At 38.4% G+C, this 21,047-nt stretch overlaps 1 protein-coding gene across 1 annotated transcript in view; it reads left to right on the plus strand.

Moving 5' to 3' along the window:
* The window catches only part of LOC101855611 (deleted in malignant brain tumors 1 protein), an 82,467-nt gene that overhangs the window by 35,996 nt on the left and 25,424 nt on the right, over window positions 1–21,047 (plus strand). The window contains exons 21-34 of the mRNA XM_013082430.2: window positions 143–296; window positions 2,838–3,028; window positions 4,107–4,442; window positions 4,770–5,081; window positions 7,003–7,320; window positions 7,737–8,174; window positions 8,502–8,813; window positions 10,735–11,052; window positions 11,630–11,740; window positions 13,618–13,839; window positions 14,287–14,507; window positions 16,784–16,898; window positions 17,520–17,708; window positions 18,881–19,021. Of these exons, the coding sequence (XP_012937884.1) occupies window positions 143–296; window positions 2,838–3,028; window positions 4,107–4,442; window positions 4,770–5,081; window positions 7,003–7,320; window positions 7,737–8,174; window positions 8,502–8,813; window positions 10,735–11,052; window positions 11,630–11,740; window positions 13,618–13,839; window positions 14,287–14,507; window positions 16,784–16,898; window positions 17,520–17,708; window positions 18,881–19,021 (3,378 nt within the window). The remainder of the gene's footprint in view (window positions 1–142; window positions 297–2,837; window positions 3,029–4,106; window positions 4,443–4,769; window positions 5,082–7,002; window positions 7,321–7,736; window positions 8,175–8,501; window positions 8,814–10,734; window positions 11,053–11,629; window positions 11,741–13,617; window positions 13,840–14,286; window positions 14,508–16,783; window positions 16,899–17,519; window positions 17,709–18,880; window positions 19,022–21,047) is intronic.

Below are 21,047 nucleotides of genomic sequence, written 5' to 3' on the forward strand. Positions count from 1 at the left end.
TTCAAGTTTAATGCATCATTTAAGGTAGAAAATGCTTTATTTGCACAGCTTTTATTAACCAAATAAAAATCAATAGGCAATGTGTACATGAGGTTCAACAGTGTGTCTTGATTATTTATTTTTATGACTCTTTCAATTGCAGATCCCGGAAAGATAGAAGTGAGGATTGCAGATATTCCAGGGGCCGTTTATGGCATTCCAAAAGTGAAGATTGGTGGCACATGGGGCACTATTTGTGATGATTTGACGTTATCTGACGAAGAGGCTGTGGTCCTTTGCAAAGAATTAGGAGGAAGGTAAAGCTCTATAAAAGACTGTGTGTGTGTTTACTTGCATAGCCTTTTCAGGATTACTGTGCAGTTCTAGCTTCTATTTTGTTGTTGTTGTTTTTATTAATAAAGATATGAAGTCATTTATATGCTCTTTGTTGTAGTTAATAGCCTACCAACAAATCACTTCCCATTATTTAGGCATTGTGTTTGCCGTTCAACTCAAACTTTTTCTTGATCATAATTGAAAATACAAAATAAACAAAATCATTTTTCAATGAAAACAAACAACAATCCAATCACACCTGAGTTTGGTTTGCACTTACACACTTTTTCTTGTATCCTGGCATTGGTATTCAGACTATATGCACACTGTTTGTTTTGTTTTTTTAAAAGAGAATGATATTATATATATAGACATTTCTTTCTTACTGAGAACTTATGTTGGCTTTTTCCTTTTTCTTAACTGATTCCATCCATGACTTTTTCAGGCTCTGGACAGAGTTATTTTTTCCTGTTAAATTTTTCACCCGGGGTGCATTATTTAATGCATCACTGTGAAGCTCTAAGTTACTCTAATATGTATTGTCATAGATACCAAACTGCACCATCTTTACGAAGAGCCATAAAGCAGCCAAAGAAAATCTCAAACTAAAGATAGGAAATGAAAGTCTCCCAAAAGAAGAACATCCAACTTACCTCGGAGTCAAACTTGACCATAGTCTAATCATGAAAAGCCAAGTGGAGAACATAAGGAACAAGGCAAAAAAAGAGTCCAACTTTTAAAGAAGCTCGCAAGCAGTTCATGGGGATCAGACCTCCCCACCTTTCTTTGAAAAAGCCAATCATAACAGCATCGCATCACAGAACTAATGGAGAGCCACCACCTACCACAAAACAGAAGAGAAACCAAAAGAGTCAACCAAAACATCCCTCCCCACATTTCTTTGGAAAAACCAATCATTAAAACTTCTCTCAGAGACAATAGCACAAAATCTTCAGACCCAGTGACGCTGATGCTTGCATCACATCAAACAATCGACAGCTATTCAGATGACTGGATACACGTCTATACGGACGGCTCAGCATTCAAAGGCAGAACCAAAGCCAGATATGGAATACTAGTACAGTACCCAGATGGAAGTTCCAATGAGATCTCTGCAGCCTGTGGAGAGAAAAGCAGCAACTGCAATGCAGAAATGATAGCAATTGAAACAGCACTATACCATCTCCACACAGTTTTTGACTCTCATCCTAGAAAAGCGCTGAGTATTGTGATTTTCACTGACTCACTATCAGTCTTACAAGCCAAAGAAAATGACCATCATCTAAACTAAGATTTGACTCATATAATGTTCGGCTCCCATCATCTGATAACATTCTGCGGCATCAACCTAGTAATGCAGTGGGTCCCCTGACACTCAAACATACTTAGAAATGACAGAGCAGACACACTTGCCAAACGGGGATCTAGATGGGAACAACCCAACATCCCAACTTCATACAACACTTCAAAACAAATCATTAAAAGCAACAACAAACAAGATTGGGTGAACAGATTGGCCCTGGAAAAGACAGGCAGAGCAGAGCAGTTTTCAAACATATGACCACAACAAAAAGGATTGACAATATCAACCACATACAGAGAAAGAAACAGACCACGATCTTCCGCCTACAAACAGAACATATACAGCTCAACTTCCACCTGAAATGAATAAACCCGGAACTTTCCCCAATGTGTCCCTTGTGTGACTATGCATATGAGACTGTGAATCATCACCTTTTCCACTGCGCAGCCCGAAATGACATCAGAGCTACCCTTCTCCCTCCGAGACCTAACATTGACAACACACTCTATGGAACATTACAGCAACTGCAGCAGACCTGCACTTCACTACATGGCATTGGACAGAAGGGTGATAGCCCAGCTGCTGCTGGATCGATAACAACAGCAGCAACAACATATACCAAACTAATGGGAATAAATAGAGGAATCTGATTATATCAATTACAATGACTTATATTCTGATTGTATTGTATTTTCCCTCAGAAAAAAACGAATGAGAAAAAACCTCATTTTCTCAACTCTACAAGTCCTTATAATCCATAGGAGTCAGCACAACATTGTAGAGATATCACCCTAGCACCCATTTTTGCAAGAATTTCCCAAATTTATATGAATATCTTTCACTGAAGGGCCTTTTTATTATGCCAGGCTCCGTGTTGTTTTCCCTTACTTAGAAACAGCAAAATAATCATTTATGCTAGAATTTCGCGGAGTTTCGATCGATTTTGACGCTGAGAGATTGAGATCAGGCTTGTTTACAAGTTCTACTTCCTTTCGACGACTTAAAAAGTAGGAACTAGGTTAAAAAGTGCACATTTGTTTTGGATTTCTCTAGAATTTTGTCGAGCCGCTCACAGCGGTCGAATAGCGACAGTAGAAAAACACAGAGCCGCTGTCAGCGCCGAATGGATGGAACCAGTTAAACCAGGTTTACCAGATTTTGTGCCCCTTTATGAATTTAATATTTTCTGATCACTTGATCTATCTTTCTATCTCTACAGCGGTGGCACTTTCCTCCACATTAGTGATCCCAGTGTCTTAAGCAGGCCGTCCCCCATTCTCACTGGCTTGAAATGTCAAGGCGATGAATCAAGCATTTCTCAGTGCCAGATGTATGCTTTTGGCTTTGGAGACATGGCAGAGTCTTGTGCAATTAGATTTGATCATGCTGTTCTTCAGTGCTTCAATTCAGGTGAATCTTTGTGTGTTCTGTAGGCCTACGTTTTATTTTGTTATTTATATTCTATTCAATCTGATAAATTCTAGGAAATTTGCTTTGTTTTAATAAGCGAAGGAATCATAATGCTGTCATATATGATGTGATATGTCAATTCAACTTATTTTGTTCTGATGGTTGATGCATCTTACAATACCATATTTGGTCCAATGATTTGTAAGTGAAAATCTGTGCAGGAATATGCATTATCTGGAAAATTGCCTGTTCCAGGATTCTGTTACAGTTATGTGTATACACTGTATTCTTCCTAGGAAGTTGACATTGTTCCAGAATGCTATCGGGTCGGGTCTGCTGAGGTACTAAAATAAATTGTAAAGTGCATAGAGCTTGCTGTTGAGCAGGAATTTGTGCTATATAAATATTATTTGTTATTATTTTATTATTATATGTGTCAAGACACGATGGAATCAGGCGCTCGTCAATTTTTGGGCCTGTGGAGTTATTGGTATCGTCTGAAAGCTAATTTATTTGCCTCACTTCCTATGAAATAAATATTCATCTGTCTCGAATAGTACTCAAGATATTTGCGATTGAAAGTAGTGAGGTCGCCTGGTTTCTGTGGTGAAATTAGCGAGAAAATGGCCGCCAAAGTTGGTAACTTCAGTAGCTAAGGAGTCCTTGAAAGCACAAAAATGACATATTTTGTTCCTTTAATCAATATTTTTAAAAGTAAAATCCACTTGGAAATGTGTTTTAAATGGACATAAAAGAGGTTAAATGAGCCAAAATTAAAAATCAATAAAAATTTCCAAACTCTGAAAAATGCCTGTTTCTCCTATTTAGCCTATGTATTTTGACGAGCACCTGATTTCACCACGCTGCCTCACATATAAGACAGCATCAGATCAATATAAAATTCTAAAATTCTCTCAACTCTTTATCGAATTGTACATTCTGCAATATATATTTCTACTTTTATTCTATTATTCAGCTCCTGTTAACCTGAACTTAATGCTGTTGTTGGAGTGGCTTACTTTTTTCTTTAGATCAGCAGTAGTAATTGTTCCCTTCAACACTTGTGTTTCTTCTGCAGTGGAGCTGGTACAAGGGCCTGTACAGGCCAGATCTGGTGGGCTGGTCCTTCTGCACGAGAAAGAGACAGATGAGTGGCATCCAGTTTGTGATGGAACAATAAGTGACAAAGAGGCCTCAGTGATCTGCAAAAATTTTGGTTATCAGTACGGCAAACAGCAGTGCTGTAATGCTTTTGGTGAGCTAGAGGAGACAGCCAACACTTTTGTCACAAAACTGTCTTGCCCGTCGATGGACTCGCTAATAAGTAACTGCTCAGTGAGTAGAGGCAAAGCATGCCCTACTGAAGGATCCATAGCTTCTGTACATTGCCGATCAAGCCCTTTCCCTGTTGAAAGTAAGTTCAGTAGGTAAAAGTTATTATGAAAGGGTAGTCCTACTTGCTCTTTGCCCCTTCCCATGCCCCCCCTCCCCCCTCCAACCCCATTAAACAAATGTATTTAAAAGGCTGTGCCATTCTGTTTTTTGAGTCGTGGTTGAGCTGCAGAGAAATTTTTTTTATTTTGCTGTTCCCTGCTGAGAGAAAATATAGCATAAAGTTAGAAAAAAAACATTGTTCTAGAATGTAGTATCGTATGATGGACATCAGTTTTGCTTTTTTGTCTTCTCCAGTATATTTGGCTGCTGATTTCTGTAACCATTTTCAAAATGTTTTATTTTTCAGACCTCCAAATAGTACATCTACCGGACTTTGTAGGGTCCCCAACTGTGCAAAGATATGGCATTGAAGGGCGTGTCTGTGCAGAAGGATTTCAGGAGAAGGAAGCTAATGTCATTTGCAAGGAACGTGGGTATGCCAAGGGCCACATGCTTATGAATTCAAAAGTAGGGACTGGATCTACATTTATGGTTGGAAGCCTCAATTGCTCTGGCACAGAGACCAGGATATCTGATTGTGACTATGCAGTGTGGAATTCGGATGGTAGCTGTCCAAACCGAGAGGAACCCAATGTGTTGTGCACAAGAACTGTTCTAAGTATGATGATCACTTTTTAAACATTTCTTTTTATGTTTTGGTATGAATTACCTCATTAGTAAACTGTAAATATGCATTGTGCTGAGTGTGTGAGAGCTCACTGAACCTTTTAACCCTTTGAGCCCTGACTTCCTGATGCCACCATGCCCCTCTGTCTGCTTGAGCTCCTGAGCACTATATTATTAACATTCATTTGATCATGGGAATCACATTCCATATCCCACTCATGGTAGTCCTGGTCATTACTAGCATCTTCTTCAGAAAGATCTTCAAAATAATCAGTAACACTCTGTGTAGTAAACACGGTTTCCCGCGAGTGTTTTGTCCCAGGTGGGCCAGTTTGGAGATAGTGTCTCGCTCATGGCTGTACCAGTAGCTAGGCATACGGGAAGTTTAACGTACCAGCAGAGGCGAAGCGTCTATATAATCAAATAATCACTGCTTCCCTTTCTAATTTTGAAACATTGTCGCAGTCAAATTCACTCATAGACGTAAACCACATAAATTAAATGTAAAAAGACGTTCATAATCACCAATGAACAATAGACTATGCCTAACCTTCAAAACCGTTTCATTGCCACAGAAATAGCCTGTTCGCCCCTATCGGGCCACTCCATAAGCAGTCACAAGCTTTGATTAAGTAAGCTTAAAGTGAGGCTGGAAGAGTCAACCCATAGATTTGAAGGGAACATGTGCATAGCAGTCAGAACTGTTTCATTGTCGTATATACCCTGTTCACCCCTCACCCCTCTCGGGCCACAGTTATAAGCACCCAGACGCGCTGATTATCTAAGCAAACTATTACACTGGTCGAGTCTACCTCACAGATGTGAGGGGAACTAACTCCTTATAATCCTTTGACTCCTGTTACTACAATGCTAGTGCTTGTTTTTTTCCTCGACTTTTTAACGTCCTATAATCAGATCGTGACCTCGATTATGACAGCGGCTCCTGGCCGCGAAAAGCTAGACAAAAAACAGCCAAATGTGAAATAAAAAATTAATAATTGGCGTGCTCTTCCAAAGTGTTTCGGCTGTCTGGTATAACATGCCATTGTAGTGCTGACATCTATGCTTCTTTCCTTGGTGTTCGTGTGTTCAAATCTAAATTTAATTTAAGGTTAGTTAGAATAAATATTTAATGAAATACTTTCCCGATTATTTTAGCGGTTGAACAAGCATACAACATGAATTCAGGATTTGTTTTCATTCACAACTCAGAGTTGCCGCCTCCAGTGCCCGTAAGATTCTTGTGACTTGTGTGAGTGTGATATCTCCAGGCCCTATCTGGTCCCATTTCACTTTGATTACCCTGTCAAACAAGTCAGCCTTCGCCCCTGCATACCAGTGGGGAGGGCTCAAAGGGTTTAAGTCAACTAAAAACAGCTTTCAAAGCAAAAGTAACAAGGGGTTGAGTAGATGCATTACCTCTCTTTTTGTGTAGCTGCTTAGAGAAATGTTGTTAGATCACATACAATGCTTTTTACTCTACTCAGTGAGAACATAATGAAGTTCTTTTATTCTTATTAATGAGTATGAAATTAAGGACAAATGAAGTAGAAAATGCCATTTCCTTTTTACCCAGCCTAGCTCTTGTCCCATCACAATCATCACTACTTTAATTTTGCTTCCTGAGAATTACAAAGTTCTATCTGACATCTTTGACAGTTTTGAGTTATTCATGAGGTCAGAAATCAAAAAAATACTTTATCTGCTGTATCAAAATGGTAAGATTATTCTGTGTCCTTATCAAGACATTCAAAGAGTTGGATTTTTAAAAAGGTTGAAACATTGTGAAACTCAAAATGTTTTTAGTCAAATTTCTCAAAACTAGGTACGGAGCAGATAGAACTTTGTAATTCTGAGGTAGCAATTAGTTAGCACTATTATTTTGTGCTTTCAACATCTTACTTTACCCTCAGACTCTTTGAAATACCAAGTCAATACAGACTCAGGACGGGCAGAGGTCGTGGTTGATGGAACGACATATGTCTTGGGATTTCATTCATTTAGCAACAAGGAAGCTGCTGTATTTTGTAAAAGTCTGGGAAAGGGATATCTAAGTGGAAATACTCTTATTCGAAGAGTTCCTGGAACAGTTCAAGAACGAATCCTGATGGACTTTATAAGTTGTTCTGGAACTGAGTCATCGATCTTAGAATGTACTGGATCCTTACTGCCTGAAGCTCCCTCTGAAGTCACAGCAGATTCTGTGGTGTATGTTGAGTGCAGCTTGGGAGGTGAGATATTTGCGATTGAAAGTAGTGAGGTCGCCTGGTTTCTGTGGTGAAATTAGCGAGAAAATGGCCGCCAAAGTTGGTAACTTCAGTAGCTAAGGAGTCCTTGAAAGCACAAAAATGACATATTTTGTTCCTTTAATCAATATTTTTTAAAGTAAAATCCACTTGGAAATGTGTTTTAAATGGACATAAAAGAGGTTAAATGAGCCAAAATTAAAAATCAATAAAAATTTCCAAACTCTGAAAAATGCCTGTTTCTCCTATTTAGCCTATGTATTTTGACGAGCACCTGATTTCACCACGCTGCCTCACATATAAGACAGCATCAGATCAATATAAAATTCTAAAATTCTCTCAACTCTTTATCGAATTGTACATTCTGCAATATATATTTCTACTTTTATTCTATTATTCAGCTCCTGTTAACCTGAACTTAATGCTGTTGTTGGAGTGGCTTACTTTTTTCTTTAGATCAGCAGTAGTAATTGTTCCCTTCAACACTTGTGTTTCTTCTGCAGTGGAGCTGGTACAAGGGCCTGTACAGGCCAGATCTGGTGGGCTGGTCCTTCTGCACGAGAAAGAGACAGATGAGTGGCATCCAGTTTGTGATGGAACAATAAGTGACAAAGAGGCCTCAGTGATCTGCAAAAATTTTGGTTATCAGTACGGCAAACAGCAGTGCTGTAATGCTTTTGGTGAGCTAGAGGAGACAGCCAACACTTTTGTCACAAAACTGTCTTGCCCGTCGATGGACTCGCTAATAAGTAACTGCTCAGTGAGTAGAGGCAAAGCATGCCCTACTGAAGGATCCATAGCTTCTGTACATTGCCGATCAAGCCCTTTCCCTGTTGAAAGTAAGTTCAGTAGGTAAAAGTTATTATGAAAGGGTAGTCCTACTTGCTCTTTGCCCCTTCCCATGCCCCCCCTCCCCCCTCCAACCCCATTAAACAAATGTATTTAAAAGGCTGTGCCATTCTGTGTTTTGAGTCGTGGTTGAGCTGCAGAGAAATTTTTTATATTTTGCTGTTCCCTGCTGAGAGAAAATATAGCATAAAGTTAGAAAAAAAACATTGTTCTAGAATGTAGTATCGTATGATGGACATCAGTTTTGCTTTTTTGTCTTCTCCAGTATATTTGGCTGCTGATTTCTGTAACCATTTTCAAAATGTTTTATTTTTCAGACCTCCAAATAGTACATCTACCGGACTTTGTAGGGTCCCCAACTGTGCAAAGATATGGCATTGAAGGGCGTGTCTGTGCAGAAGGATTTCAGGAGAAGGAAGCTAATGTCATTTGCAAGGAACGTGGGTATGCCAAGGGCCACATGCTTATGAATTCAAAAGTAGGGACTGGATCTACATTTATGGTTGGAAGCCTCAATTGCTCTGGCACAGAGACCAGGATATCTGATTGTGACTATGCAGTGTGGAATTCGGATGGTAGCTGTCCAAACCGAGAGGAACCCAATGTGTTGTGCACAAGAACTGTTCTAAGTATGATGATCACTTTTTAAACATTTCTTTTTATGTTTTGGTATGAATTACCTCATTAGTAAACTGTAAATATGCATTGTGCTGAGTGTGTGAGAGCTCACTGAACCTTTTAACCCTTTGAGCCCTGACTTCCTGATGCCACCATGCCCCTCTGTCTGCTTGAGCTCCTGAGCACTATATTATTAACATTCATTTGATCATGGGAATCACATTCCATATCCCACTCATGGTAGTCCTGGTCATTACTAGCATCTTCTTCAGAAAGATCTTCAAAATAATCAGTAACGCTCTGTGTAGTAAACACGGTTTCCCGCGAGTGTTTTGTCCCAGGTGGGCCAGTTTGGAGATAGTGTCTTGCTCATGGCTGTACCAGTAGCTAGGCATACGGGAAGTTTAACGTACCAGCAGAGGCGAAGCGTCTATATAATCAAATAATCACTGCTTCCCTTTCTAATTTTGAAACATTGTCGCAGTCAAATTCACTCCTAGACGTAAACCACATAAATTAAATGTAAAAAGACGTTCATAATCACCAATGAACAATAGACTATGCCTAACCTTCAAAACCGTTTCATTGCCACAGAAATAGCCTGTTCGCCCCTATCGGGCCACTCCATAAGCAGTCACAAGCTTTGATTAAGTAAGCTTAAAGTGAGGCTGGAAGAGTCAACCCATAGATTTGAAGGGAACATGTGCATAGCAGTCAGAACTGTTTCATTGTCGTATATACCCTGTTCACCCCTCACCCCTCTCGGGCCACAGTTATAAGCACCCAGACGCGCTGATTATCTAAGCAAACTATTACACTGGTCGAGTCTACCTCACAGATGTGAGGGGAACTAACTCCTTATAATCCTTTGACTCCTGTTACTACAATGCTAGTGCTTGTTTTTTTCCTCGACTTTTTAACGTCCTATAATCAGATCGTGACCTCGATTATGACAGCGGCTCCTGGCCGCGAAAAGCTAGACAAAAAACAGCCAAATGTGAAATAAAAAATTAATAATTGGCGTGCTCTTCCAAAGTGTTTCGGCTGTCTGGTATAACATGCCATTGTAGTGCTGACATCTATGCTTCTTTCCTTGGTGTTCGTGTGTTCAAATCTAAATTTAATTTAAGGTTAGTTAGAATAAATATTTAATGAAATACTTTCCCGATTATTTTAGCGGTTGAACAAGCATACAACATGAATTCAGGATTTGTTTTCATTCACAACTCAGAGTTGCCGCCTCCAGTGCCCGTAAGATTCTTGTGACTTGTGTGAATGTGATATCTCCAGGCCCTATCTGGTCCCATTTCACTTTGATTACCCTGTCAAACAAGTCAGCCTTCGCCCCTGCATACCAGTGGGGAGGGCTCAAAGGGTTTAAGTCAACTAAAAACAGCTTTCAAAGCAAAAGTAACAAGGGGTTGAGTAGATGCATTACCTCTCTTTTTGTGTAGCTGCTTAGAGAAATGTTGTTAGATCACATACAATGCTTTTTACTCTACTCAGTGAGAACATAATGAAGTTCTTTTATTCTTATTAATGAGTATGAAATTAAGGACAAATGAAGTAGAAAATGCCATTTCCTTTTTACCCAGCCTAGCTCTTGTCCCATCACAATCATCACTACTTTAATTTTGCTTCCTGAGAATTACAAAGTTCTATCTGACATCTTTGACAGTTTTGAGTTATTCATGAGGTCAGAAATCAAAAAAATACTTTATCTGCTGTATCAAAATGGTAAGATTATTCTGTGTCCTTATCAAGACATTCAAAGAGTTGGATTTTTAAAAAGGTTGAAACATTGTGAAACTCAAAATGTTTTTAGTCAAATTTCTCAAAACTAGGTACGGAGCAGATAGAACTTTGTAATTCTGAGGTAGCAATTAGTTAGCACTATTATTTTGTGCTTTCAACATCTTACTTTACCCTCAGACTCTTTGAAATACCAAGTCAATACAGACTCAGGACGGGCAGAGGTCGTGGTTGATGGAACGACATATGTCTTGGGATTTCATTCATTTAGCAACAAGGAAGCTGCTGTATTTTGTAAAAGTCTGGGAAAGGGATATCTAAGTGGAAATACTCTTATTCGAAGAGTTCCTGGAACAGTTCAAGAACGAATCCTGATGGACTTTATAAGTTGTTCTGGAACTGAGTCATCGATCTTAGAATGTACTGGATCCTTACTGCCTGAAGCTCCCTCTGAAGTCACAGCAGATTCTGTGGTGTATGTTGAGTGCAGCTTGGGAGGTGAGTGCCTATCGTTACAGAGATGAAAAGAAAAGAATTCTTTTGTGGGGGGGGGGGGGGGGGGAACTCATTTGACTACAGGCAGGGATGGGGTACATTTCTCTGCTCTTATCATATTACTAGGATACTTGTTTTTGCAGAATGGATATGATGACTGATGGCTTTCGTTATTTTTTTTTCCTCGTTTTTCTTGTCCCATGGTTTCAGGATAGATAGGGTTGAACACCTTTTTCAGATTAACAAAATTAAGTAGCACCCTATGATTTAATACATTTGTCTTGCATTATCTCACTTATTATTCATTTTGCTACTCTTATCTGTATGTCCTGAAATGTTTGTTGCAAATGGACAAGTGTAAAATGTTAAGATATTGATTATAGTGAAAAAATAGTTTTGTCATAGTAAGGTGTAAAACTGTTGTAAGTGTATTTTAGAGCTGTTGTTTTTTTGTCTTACAAACAGAAGATACTCTTTCAAAAATAGGATTTTATCTTAAATTGTTTTAATTAATATTGTTTTCATATTTTTTTATTTTGTAATTTAGATTTTTTAAATGTTCCACTTATATCTGTTTCAGTGCAACTGGACAGTGGACCCACACCATCAAGTGGAATCCTTTCCATATTTAATACACAGACAGACAGATATGGTGTTGTTTGTGATAAAGACTTTGGTCAAAAAGAGGCTGGTAATTAATTCTTTGGTCTTTTGCTTTATGCTCATTTTACTTAAACGTTGAAATTCATATTCAAAAGTGATATTTATGTTGAAGCCTTGTTTTGGGCAAACTAAAGTATGCAATGGTGATGCATATTTGTTCTTAAACTTGTTCAGTAGGTGCCTTTTCTTGCTGTGCAAGTAAGTAATGGACAGTGAATGGTGCAGAATATTTTTAGCTGGAAAGAGACAGGAATACTTTGATTTAAATAAGAGTAATACTATCAGTTTCCAGTCCTTTTTCACTACAACTCCATGTGAAAGTTGTTGTTTTTTTCTCATGTCATCTTTCCTACAGTTTATATTTTTAAAGATGTTCTAAACTAGCTGAATTTGTGCCTTCAGCACAACAACCTAGAACTTAGGGCTAAGAACGTCTTATATTTCTTTTGGCCACTACTACTGTCACAACTAATTGACGACAGTCTTGCTGTCACCAAGTCTTTAGAATATAATATCTACTAAATAAAAATGAAAATAAAATTTCAGTTTATCAATGTATCACAAGCGCACACAATCCAAACACCATTGTTGGTCGCCACTATGCAGCACTCTGTTGTTGAGCTGGCTATCGTGTGCTGCTCAAAAACACACCAAAGTGACCACCTGCCTAATCACAGTGTCACCGACAAACACTTGACTTTGTGAGCCTGAGCTCCCTAACCAGCTTTGAACATGTACTGAAGAGTCGATACTTGCATTTTTCTAAAAGAGGAATTAGAGAGCAATGTCTTATATCATGATTTATATGGCTCATTTCGTCTATGCAGACGGTCAATTTAGCTCAAGATGGTCTCAAGGTTTTCTTCATGCAGCTTCTTTCATGGCTAATTCTTCCTATTTTTTAAGCGCACATTCTGTCGCAGTGCTTACATGTCAGTGTCGTAGATCGAAGCTCTGTAGATTTATGATCATGATTTATAGTGATCAAAACTGACCGTTTTATAAATTCTTAAGCTCAAAATTATGAAAATCCGGCTCCATCATATTCTTGGGAATATTGAATGCTATCTTTGTATACATTCTAAAGAGTGGCAGGTTTCTTCCAGGAAGTGACTCAAATTTCATTATCACTATAAGTATGTAAAAAAAGAAGAAAAAAAAATTAAATTAAAAATCACATTCCCCCCCCCTCCCTCCTCACTTTTGTTAGCCAAAGGATGTTTTGTCACTAAGATTGCATAATAGTGAGCTCAGGTAAAACACACAGTTCTTTTCAGGATTTTGATTTGACTGAGGCCCATATCTAAATACACAGGCAAAATTTGATTACCTAAGTGTTGACATTAACAATGTTAGATAGTTTTATGTCTTTCCAGTAAAATTTAAAAATTCATGGTTCCATCAAAAGGCCAGCGACATGTAGAGGAAGGATTTCTTTAAGAAAAGGTCATGTCAGAAATTTTATAACAATACAAAACATCAGCAGTAAGTCAGGTATGTGTTAAAGATTCACATCTTTTACCTGTGCGGTTGTGAATCTATACTGAACACAGTTTTAAGAAGTGGCATGGAAACCAATGGCTTCATTCTGGAGTATTTTATAATGACACATAGCAATTGAAATTCATGGTTTTATGAATTCTTAAGTTCAAAATCATGAAAATCCTGCTCTTTATGCTCGTAGGAATATTGAATTCTACTTTCATTTAAGTTTTGAGGTCTGAAAAATATCTAGTTTATTCTAAAAAGTGATGCAAAGAATAGGCCACCAGAATGAGACAATTGAGTGTAGATAAAATGTAATGTCATAAAAAGATGGGCAGCTTGAGAGCTGGTCTCATGCTTAAAACATGTTGATGAAAAGATTTCTCTTCTGATTGCTTATGTTTTACTTTTTTTGGCCAGATGTTGCTTGCAAAACGCTGGGTTATGAGAAAGGCATTCTCCACTGCTGCCAAGCTTATGGGTACAACTTTGAGGAGCCACTCTTTAAAGATTTCCAGTGTAATGGCGCTGAACAGTCCATATTGGAATGTGACCACAATCCAGCTGCAACTCGATCCCCATTCTTTTGCAACAGACAGGATTATGTGGCTATCACTTGTTATAAGGGTGAAAGGCCAGATGGTAATAATGGAATGCTTGATTAGCTTAAGTAAATTGAGAAATGACATTTATTTATTTTAATATCCAGTGGTAAATGTTTCTGTCAATGTTAGTCTTGCTTAAGTCTTTCTTTTTTTAAGCATAGGCGTTCTTCAGTCAACAAAAGTTGCTTGCTTACTTACATATAAGTTACTAATATTCTCAAACGTTTGTGAAAGTCTATCTTAAAAAAACAACAACTTGAAAGTGTATCTTACTTTAAAATTACTATTGATAAGAGATTTTTTGAAAGTGGATATGGACTCTCTTTGTACCTTGTGCTTATGTGCAAGCTTCATTTTTGTTTCTGTGTTTAATGAACTGAAGAATGTAAAAAATGACACCTGTCAAGCTAGAAATATTGTTTGATGAGATAGAAATAAAAGATTAAAATTGATACTGTACTCAGGTATCTTTATTCTCTTACAGATTTCACAGTCTCTATGGATGCTACTAATCAGAATATACAGTCTGGCCTGGTCCGTGTTACCTACCTGGGGATCGAGGGAACAATTTGTAGTGATGGCTGGGATGATGCTGATGCTAACGTCCTGTGCAGACACCTTGGCTTTGATAAAGGAACTGCTTATAACCATTACAAGCCTGGGTTCACCATTGATGCTTCTGAAGGGCCTTTTTGGCTCTCTGAGGTAGCCTACATTTTCATAAACTGATAAATCAACTTTTCCCCTTTTTATGTTGTTCCTTTAAATCTGCCCACGCATGCAGACATGACTAGTGCAAACAAATTGTGACAAACAACTGAGAGAAATCAGTTAATGTGAGAAATTTCATGCGCTGACAGATAAAAAGGTATTAGTTCATTGGGGGATAGGACAGAGGGATGCACCATGTCTGGGCATTAAGGAGCAGAGAGAGGTAGTGCTTTTGTGAGGAGTACCTTATTGCTAGCTAACAGTCACTGTCTCATGCCAGCATTTGCACTGCTATATGTAAATTATTTCTTGACTAATTGCACTAGAATTTAGAAATATTTTTTAAAGGAGAATTGAAACCATTTCTTATTCTGTCTCTTTGTTTAGTGGTTAAAAAAACTCAAACCTTGTTTGAATATATAAGCCTACGATTGAGAATGATTTACACTTTTGAGGTCAGTGTGTTTCAACAACAATTATAATTTGACACTAACTGTCCCCATGCTGTATGGATGGACACCCCTTTGAACAGCTTTAGATGGCTAGGTCTGTAATATGCCTTTGTTGCTGTAAAATTGAATGTTCAGGTCAGGAACATTGTGATATTCCAGATGGAGCAAAAGAAGTTGCCACTTTGAAAAAACAGTTCAAGGTACAATCACAAGCACCATCTTACTCAAGTTTCAAGCTAAAAATGGGCTTGCAGAGAAAAGATTGCATTCTAAAACAATTCTTGTTTATGTTCAAGTTTCTATTGCTACATTTTCTTTTTGAAGTTTCCTCCCCATTGTCAGCATGATAGTCAGCACTGGTTTTGGGGGAAAATGCTGATCATGGCTAGAATCTTGTTATATGATCTAAGTTTTATAGCACGATCAGGTCGGGTCAGGTCAATTTGGTAGCCAGGGCTAGCCAAATTAAGGACGCAAAGCGGCCATTGTGACGCGTTTCTTTTCAGGGCTGCTAGTCGTTTGATGAGGTGGTTTACAGCTAATCACAACAACGGTGAGTCACGTGTCCATTTTGACACTGCGATGTCAAAGTCGGGTATTTCCGTGCAAAATACCATCAACAATTGACAACAATGGATTCCTTCGACGTAGAGAAGATAATAGAAAGTTATCGACGTAACCCATGTTTATGGGATTTCAGGCTGCTGCAGCACTGCAACCAGGAACGGTGGAAAGGAGCCCTGGAAGCCATTGAGGTTAAAGGTTTCTCTACTTTAACTTCCAGGTCGTCTGGAACAATGGCGAGGGGGTTGTAGTGTGCACTAAAACCACCAGAAAACGACCCTACATGTCAATCCGACCAGACCCCATCGCGCTAATAGGGGTGCCCACATATGCTGTCGGGTTGGGCCTATTGGGTAGTCGCAGCTAGCCAAATTGAGGGCGCAAAGCAGCCATCGTGGCACAAACCGATCGACTCTGTCGGTGACCTACAAAAACAAACGCGTTTGTTTTCAGGCCTGCGAATCGTGCGATCGGGTGGTTTCCAGCCATTCACAACAAGGCTGAGTCACTTGTCCATTTTGACCCATGAATGCATTAAGTAGGTTGGAAATTCCCAGTTTCGGTCTCCGCCTTTGACCGTCTTCTCACTTCTCACAGCGGGTTTGGAGCGCTCATAGGCCTAGAAGATGAAGAAGACGAGTAAGAAGAAAGGGGAGGAGCACTACAGAGGGAGGGTGGTGAGAGTGACAGGGACTGAGAGAGATAAGTTGAGAGATATAGACCTATGCAGGGACCTAGCAATTTTAACATTGCTAGATCTAGGTCTCTGATATATATGGGTAGTGAAAAATAGACAAGAAAGGAGAGAGACACTTAAGCAAGCAAGCAAGCAAGCACTCACGCACACACACACACACACACAGAGGGAGACAGAGAGAGGGAGTGCGGGAAGTCCAAGAGTACCGTACGTAGGCCTACCGGTGCTTAATGTATTTATGGGTCAAAGGTTCAGCCAATCGTAGCCCGGTTTACGCCCTCTGTGTAGTCGCATGTAGGTTAAAGGTTTCTCTACTTTAACTTCCAGGTCGTCGGGTTCAATCGCGACGGGGTTGTAGTGTGCACTGAACCACAAGAAAGCGGCCCGACCCGACCCAATCGCGTATGTGGGCACCCTCTATAATGGGCACCCCATATATATTAGGTTGTCTATTATTTTGGGTTTCCCCTGTGGTCTCAAATGAAATTTGGGAAATTGAAATTCTCACCTAAAAGAAAATGGCATGCTTTGCAAATACTCTTTTCGCTCAAAAACAGATCAGCTGCTTTGGGAATGAAACTGATTTGACTAGTTGCCCTCACTCAGGCCTTGGCAGTGTGACTCACTGCAGAAACGACCACTTTGCTGGTGCCTTCTGTTCTGATGATTCCAGTAAGTAGTCTAGATTCGAAAGCTTTTCCCTAAGAACTATTTTGTGCATTAACGTGTCGCAATAGATTCAAAATTGCAGAGATTTCTTTTCTTTCCACCGATAAAATGTCATAGTATTTCACTGATTTCCTTGCAAAATCTGTTTTGCATCAGGGAACAGTTTAAGTCTTTGGATTGCTTCAAAGTGAAACAAGTTTCCTTTTTGAGGGGCTATATTTTTTTACTTCTCTTTTTTTGTTTTAGTGTCATCCTTCAGCCTCTCTATGAATGTCTTTTCATACAATCCACCTCAATTAGTTCTCTCTCTTTTCATTAAAATGTTTTATTTAGGTTAGAGTGTTTCATCTTTGTAACTCACACTACATGTTATTATTGTAAGTGTATGTCTAAAAATTATAAGTTTCATCCTAGATGTTTCGGGAATTTGTTACAGAGTCAATAATCTGAATTGTTTATAACCTCTTTTTCTTGTTATCAGTGCGCATATAGGACCTGTATATATCATTTCCTCCAGACTAGATCTATGTCTTACCATTCTCATACTCATGCCTCACCTCAACAGTGGACCACCAATCCCATTGAGATGTATTTTGTATGTGTTTAAAAAAAATATATTTTCAGTTGTCACTTACCGCCTGGCTGGTTCAGATAATGTTCAAAGTGGCCGTGTGGAAGTCTATATAAATAACCAGTGGGGTACTGTGTGTGATTTCAACTGGGATAGCAAGGATGCTGCAGTCATGTGCCGCATGCTAGGATATGCCACGGGAGATGAAATCAGTGATACAAGCTTGGATAATGTTGGTACTGGTAAGTTAAAATTACCTTTACTTGATGTTTTATCTGCAGTCTAAAACAATCTTTGTTTTTGTTTTAGTAAGCGTTTTAAGGAACTTGGAACACAATAACATCATATATAACTGCTAAAGATTAGAAATGTTACAAGCGAGTAGCAAACAAAAAAAGCAGGTTGGGTAAGGAAAATAAACATTGTTTATAAATATTATTGTGTTGTTCAGATCTTTCTAAGTGCATGTGCAATAAAGATGGTCATGAAGTGTACATAATATAATCTCTAACTGGTCTTAGAAACAAAAACTTATAATTTCTGTTATATTTTTTAGTTAAATTTTACAAAAATAGATATCTTTTCTTCTTGACTCACAAAAAAGCAAATGCAGAGGCTGTCAATGCTGTTTGTGTGGATTACCATAACCCATAATTAGCAATGATACTTTTGCTGTCATGAAGTAATCTATTTCATCATCTTCCTCTGTGGTCATTGGCTTTGAGTTACTATTGTCACTTTGGTTTTAGAAGATTTGCTATAAACTTATTCATTATGTTTGAATGTTACCTTCTTCTTCTGGTTACTATTTAGTTTGATGAAATACAGATCAAAACAAAATATGTAGTGGCATTGGGAAAACAGTCTTTTCTTTGTTCCTAATTTGTGATAAGATGCTGGATTACGAGCTAAAATTTTGTCTTCATCTCGGCACAAAGCAGTAGGAAAGTCTTCATATTTTTACCCTACTCCTTTTCCTTAGGTAAGTAAAGCCAAGAGACTGATCTTGGTACTCTTACAGGCAAGATATTATATCATGAAGTATAAATAATAAAACTACCATTACAAGAAATCATGTTGTACTCTGCTTTGAAGCACATGCACTACCACCATCCGGTTAGTTCTAAGATGTCTGAATTTTTCCTTATTTTCTTTGTGTTCCATCAGCAGGAATTGACTTTTATGTCTTAAAGATGCTGGGTATGGTATTCATTTTTTTTTCCACACATAAAATTTTTTTTATTAACGAAGCCAAAAATTTGAAGTTAATTTTCAATATGATGGGCTAATCAAAACAAGTTACCAGATTTTGACAGACATGTCTCTTCAGTGTTTAAATACAGCTTATACGACATTGTGTTCTCCTTATTTAGCTGTGGTACAATGCTATAGAACTCTTCATTTCATGTTAAAGGTCCTATTTGGGAATTGGGAGCTCGCTGTTCAGGAACAGAGTCAACTATCAATGAATGTCCCCATCAAGGCTGGAGTGAAAACAGGAGGCAGTCCTGTGAGGCACATTCTGATGATGCTGCTGTTTTCTGCTACTCATCAGGTAGGCCTACCTGTGCTGGGATATGATGTCATTATTGTTGTTATTCGTTGTGTCCTCGGAGGTCCATCAGTGTTTGAGCCTTGTGCCTACTTGATATAAGGAATGAAAAACAAAATGGAAATACCATCATTGTTACATTTATTGTGCATCATTTTTATGCAAGTTGCATTTTCCTAATTTAGAAGATAGATATATTCCTTTTGAAATAGAGTGTTGTCATACTTGAAAATATAATGATGAGCCTACATATGGCAAGCGGGTGACATGTAATCTTTTCCTGCTCAAATTCTTCATAAATAGCGGCTGCCCATTTGTTTGACTTCTTTTGCACATAGCAACCTCCCAGAGCTGACTTTCTTTATGCTTTAAGGAAAGAAAAAGTAAATTCTGACTGCTGGCGCTGGCTCTGACACATTTTTCTCTCCAGAAATGATAACAAGGCTACAGTTTAAAGTCAATTACTATTATCAATGTCAATCTTAGCCAATCTCACCACTGAGGAAATTTCATCGGAGAAATGAGATGGCAAGTTGAACAGTGGGACAACATATTTTCTGTCGGCCAGTTTGGGCCAAGTTGAACACGAGTGCACGCTTTTATTTTCACCTATTTCTAGCCAGGTTAAAAAAGAAAGAGTTAAAGAGTTTGTTTTCACTTTGAACTGTCACTGAGAATAATTTCCTCTTTGGCCTCCATTTTTAAGATCCTCTCCCAGGCCCTCGTGCTCTAGAGGTACGGTGTTCACCTCTCAGTCAAAAAGTCTATAATAATATAGATTGCATTTATATAGTGCTCTATCCCATACTAGTGTAAGCTCTGAGCGCTTTACACCAATCATATAATCATTCACACAAGAAAAAATATTTCACAGAAACAAGAAAAACCAGTTCAACCACATAAAAAAGAACTTTCACAACCATACATTATAGACTATGGGCTACTGGAACCCCCCCCCCCCCCCTGGGGATTTTTGCTCACTATGATTTTCTGAAAGAGCACACTCAGGACTATGCACACAAAAAAGTTTGCACCAAAATATAGGCAATCTGCAGAGTTATTGCCCCTGAATTGTCGAAAATTGAACAAATTAACTTTTTTTTTTTAATTCACTGTTTTAGTTGGTATTCTGATTTTCTTTTAATTGAGACTAAAGTTGGTATTGTGGGTTGAAGAAAAACAGTTATACTGAACATTTTGTGGTAGTTATTTACATAGCTTATAGAGAAAAAAATAATGTTTTAAGTCCTTTTTCTCTAAAAATTGAAAACCGCCGCACAAAGTAAGCGCAATATACTCCCTGCTGGGTTTACCACAACAAAGGAAAAGCTACACATGCAAAACATTTAGTTCAACAGAAAATCAGTACAATGCAGAGTTACAGACAGGCCTTAGCAATGCAGATGAATATTGGCTATTTGTGTACATGATGTATTATATTGAGTTGTCTCGTACAAAGAAATTTATATAATTGAGAAAAAGATTATAGCATCTAAAAATTGACTTGCATAGAGCATAATATGTAACAGAAGTGAGTTGCTTGGGTGCTAGTTATCCAAATGTTATACTGTAAGTCAGTTGATGTTGTATGTAAAGTCTTATTTAAATGCTTTCTATGTCATCAGTTCATCTTCACTGCTGTCACTTCAGCTCATCTTCTTCATCACAAATGATAGAGGAGATGGTTTTCATCTTTGTCTTCCTCTTGTTCTGTATCTGATCCTGACAAAATATCAACCAATTGTTGAGGGACCAAGTCTTTGCACCACTCCACTGAGAGCACTCCACCATTATCTCTCTTCCAACCAAGATCTAGCGGATCATGTACATTTGTATTAATGGATGAGCCAGATGTGCTTGCTTCCATATTAAAGCTTAATACTATTAATAATTTACGCCTAGGATGTCAGCTTCAAGGCTTCTCTCGCATGGTGTCAAATCCATCAAAGCATGACAGTAAGCTTTGACCTTTTGCCATGTACTTTAGCCTTACAAGGTCATGACGAAACTTGTTAGCGCTAAAGTAAGC

The sequence above is a fragment of the Aplysia californica genome, unplaced genomic scaffold (genome assembly GCF_000002075.1).
Source record: "Aplysia californica isolate F4 #8 unplaced genomic scaffold, AplCal3.0 scaffold00008, whole genome shotgun sequence".
Classification (NCBI taxonomy): domain Eukaryota; kingdom Metazoa; phylum Mollusca; class Gastropoda; order Aplysiida; family Aplysiidae; genus Aplysia; species Aplysia californica.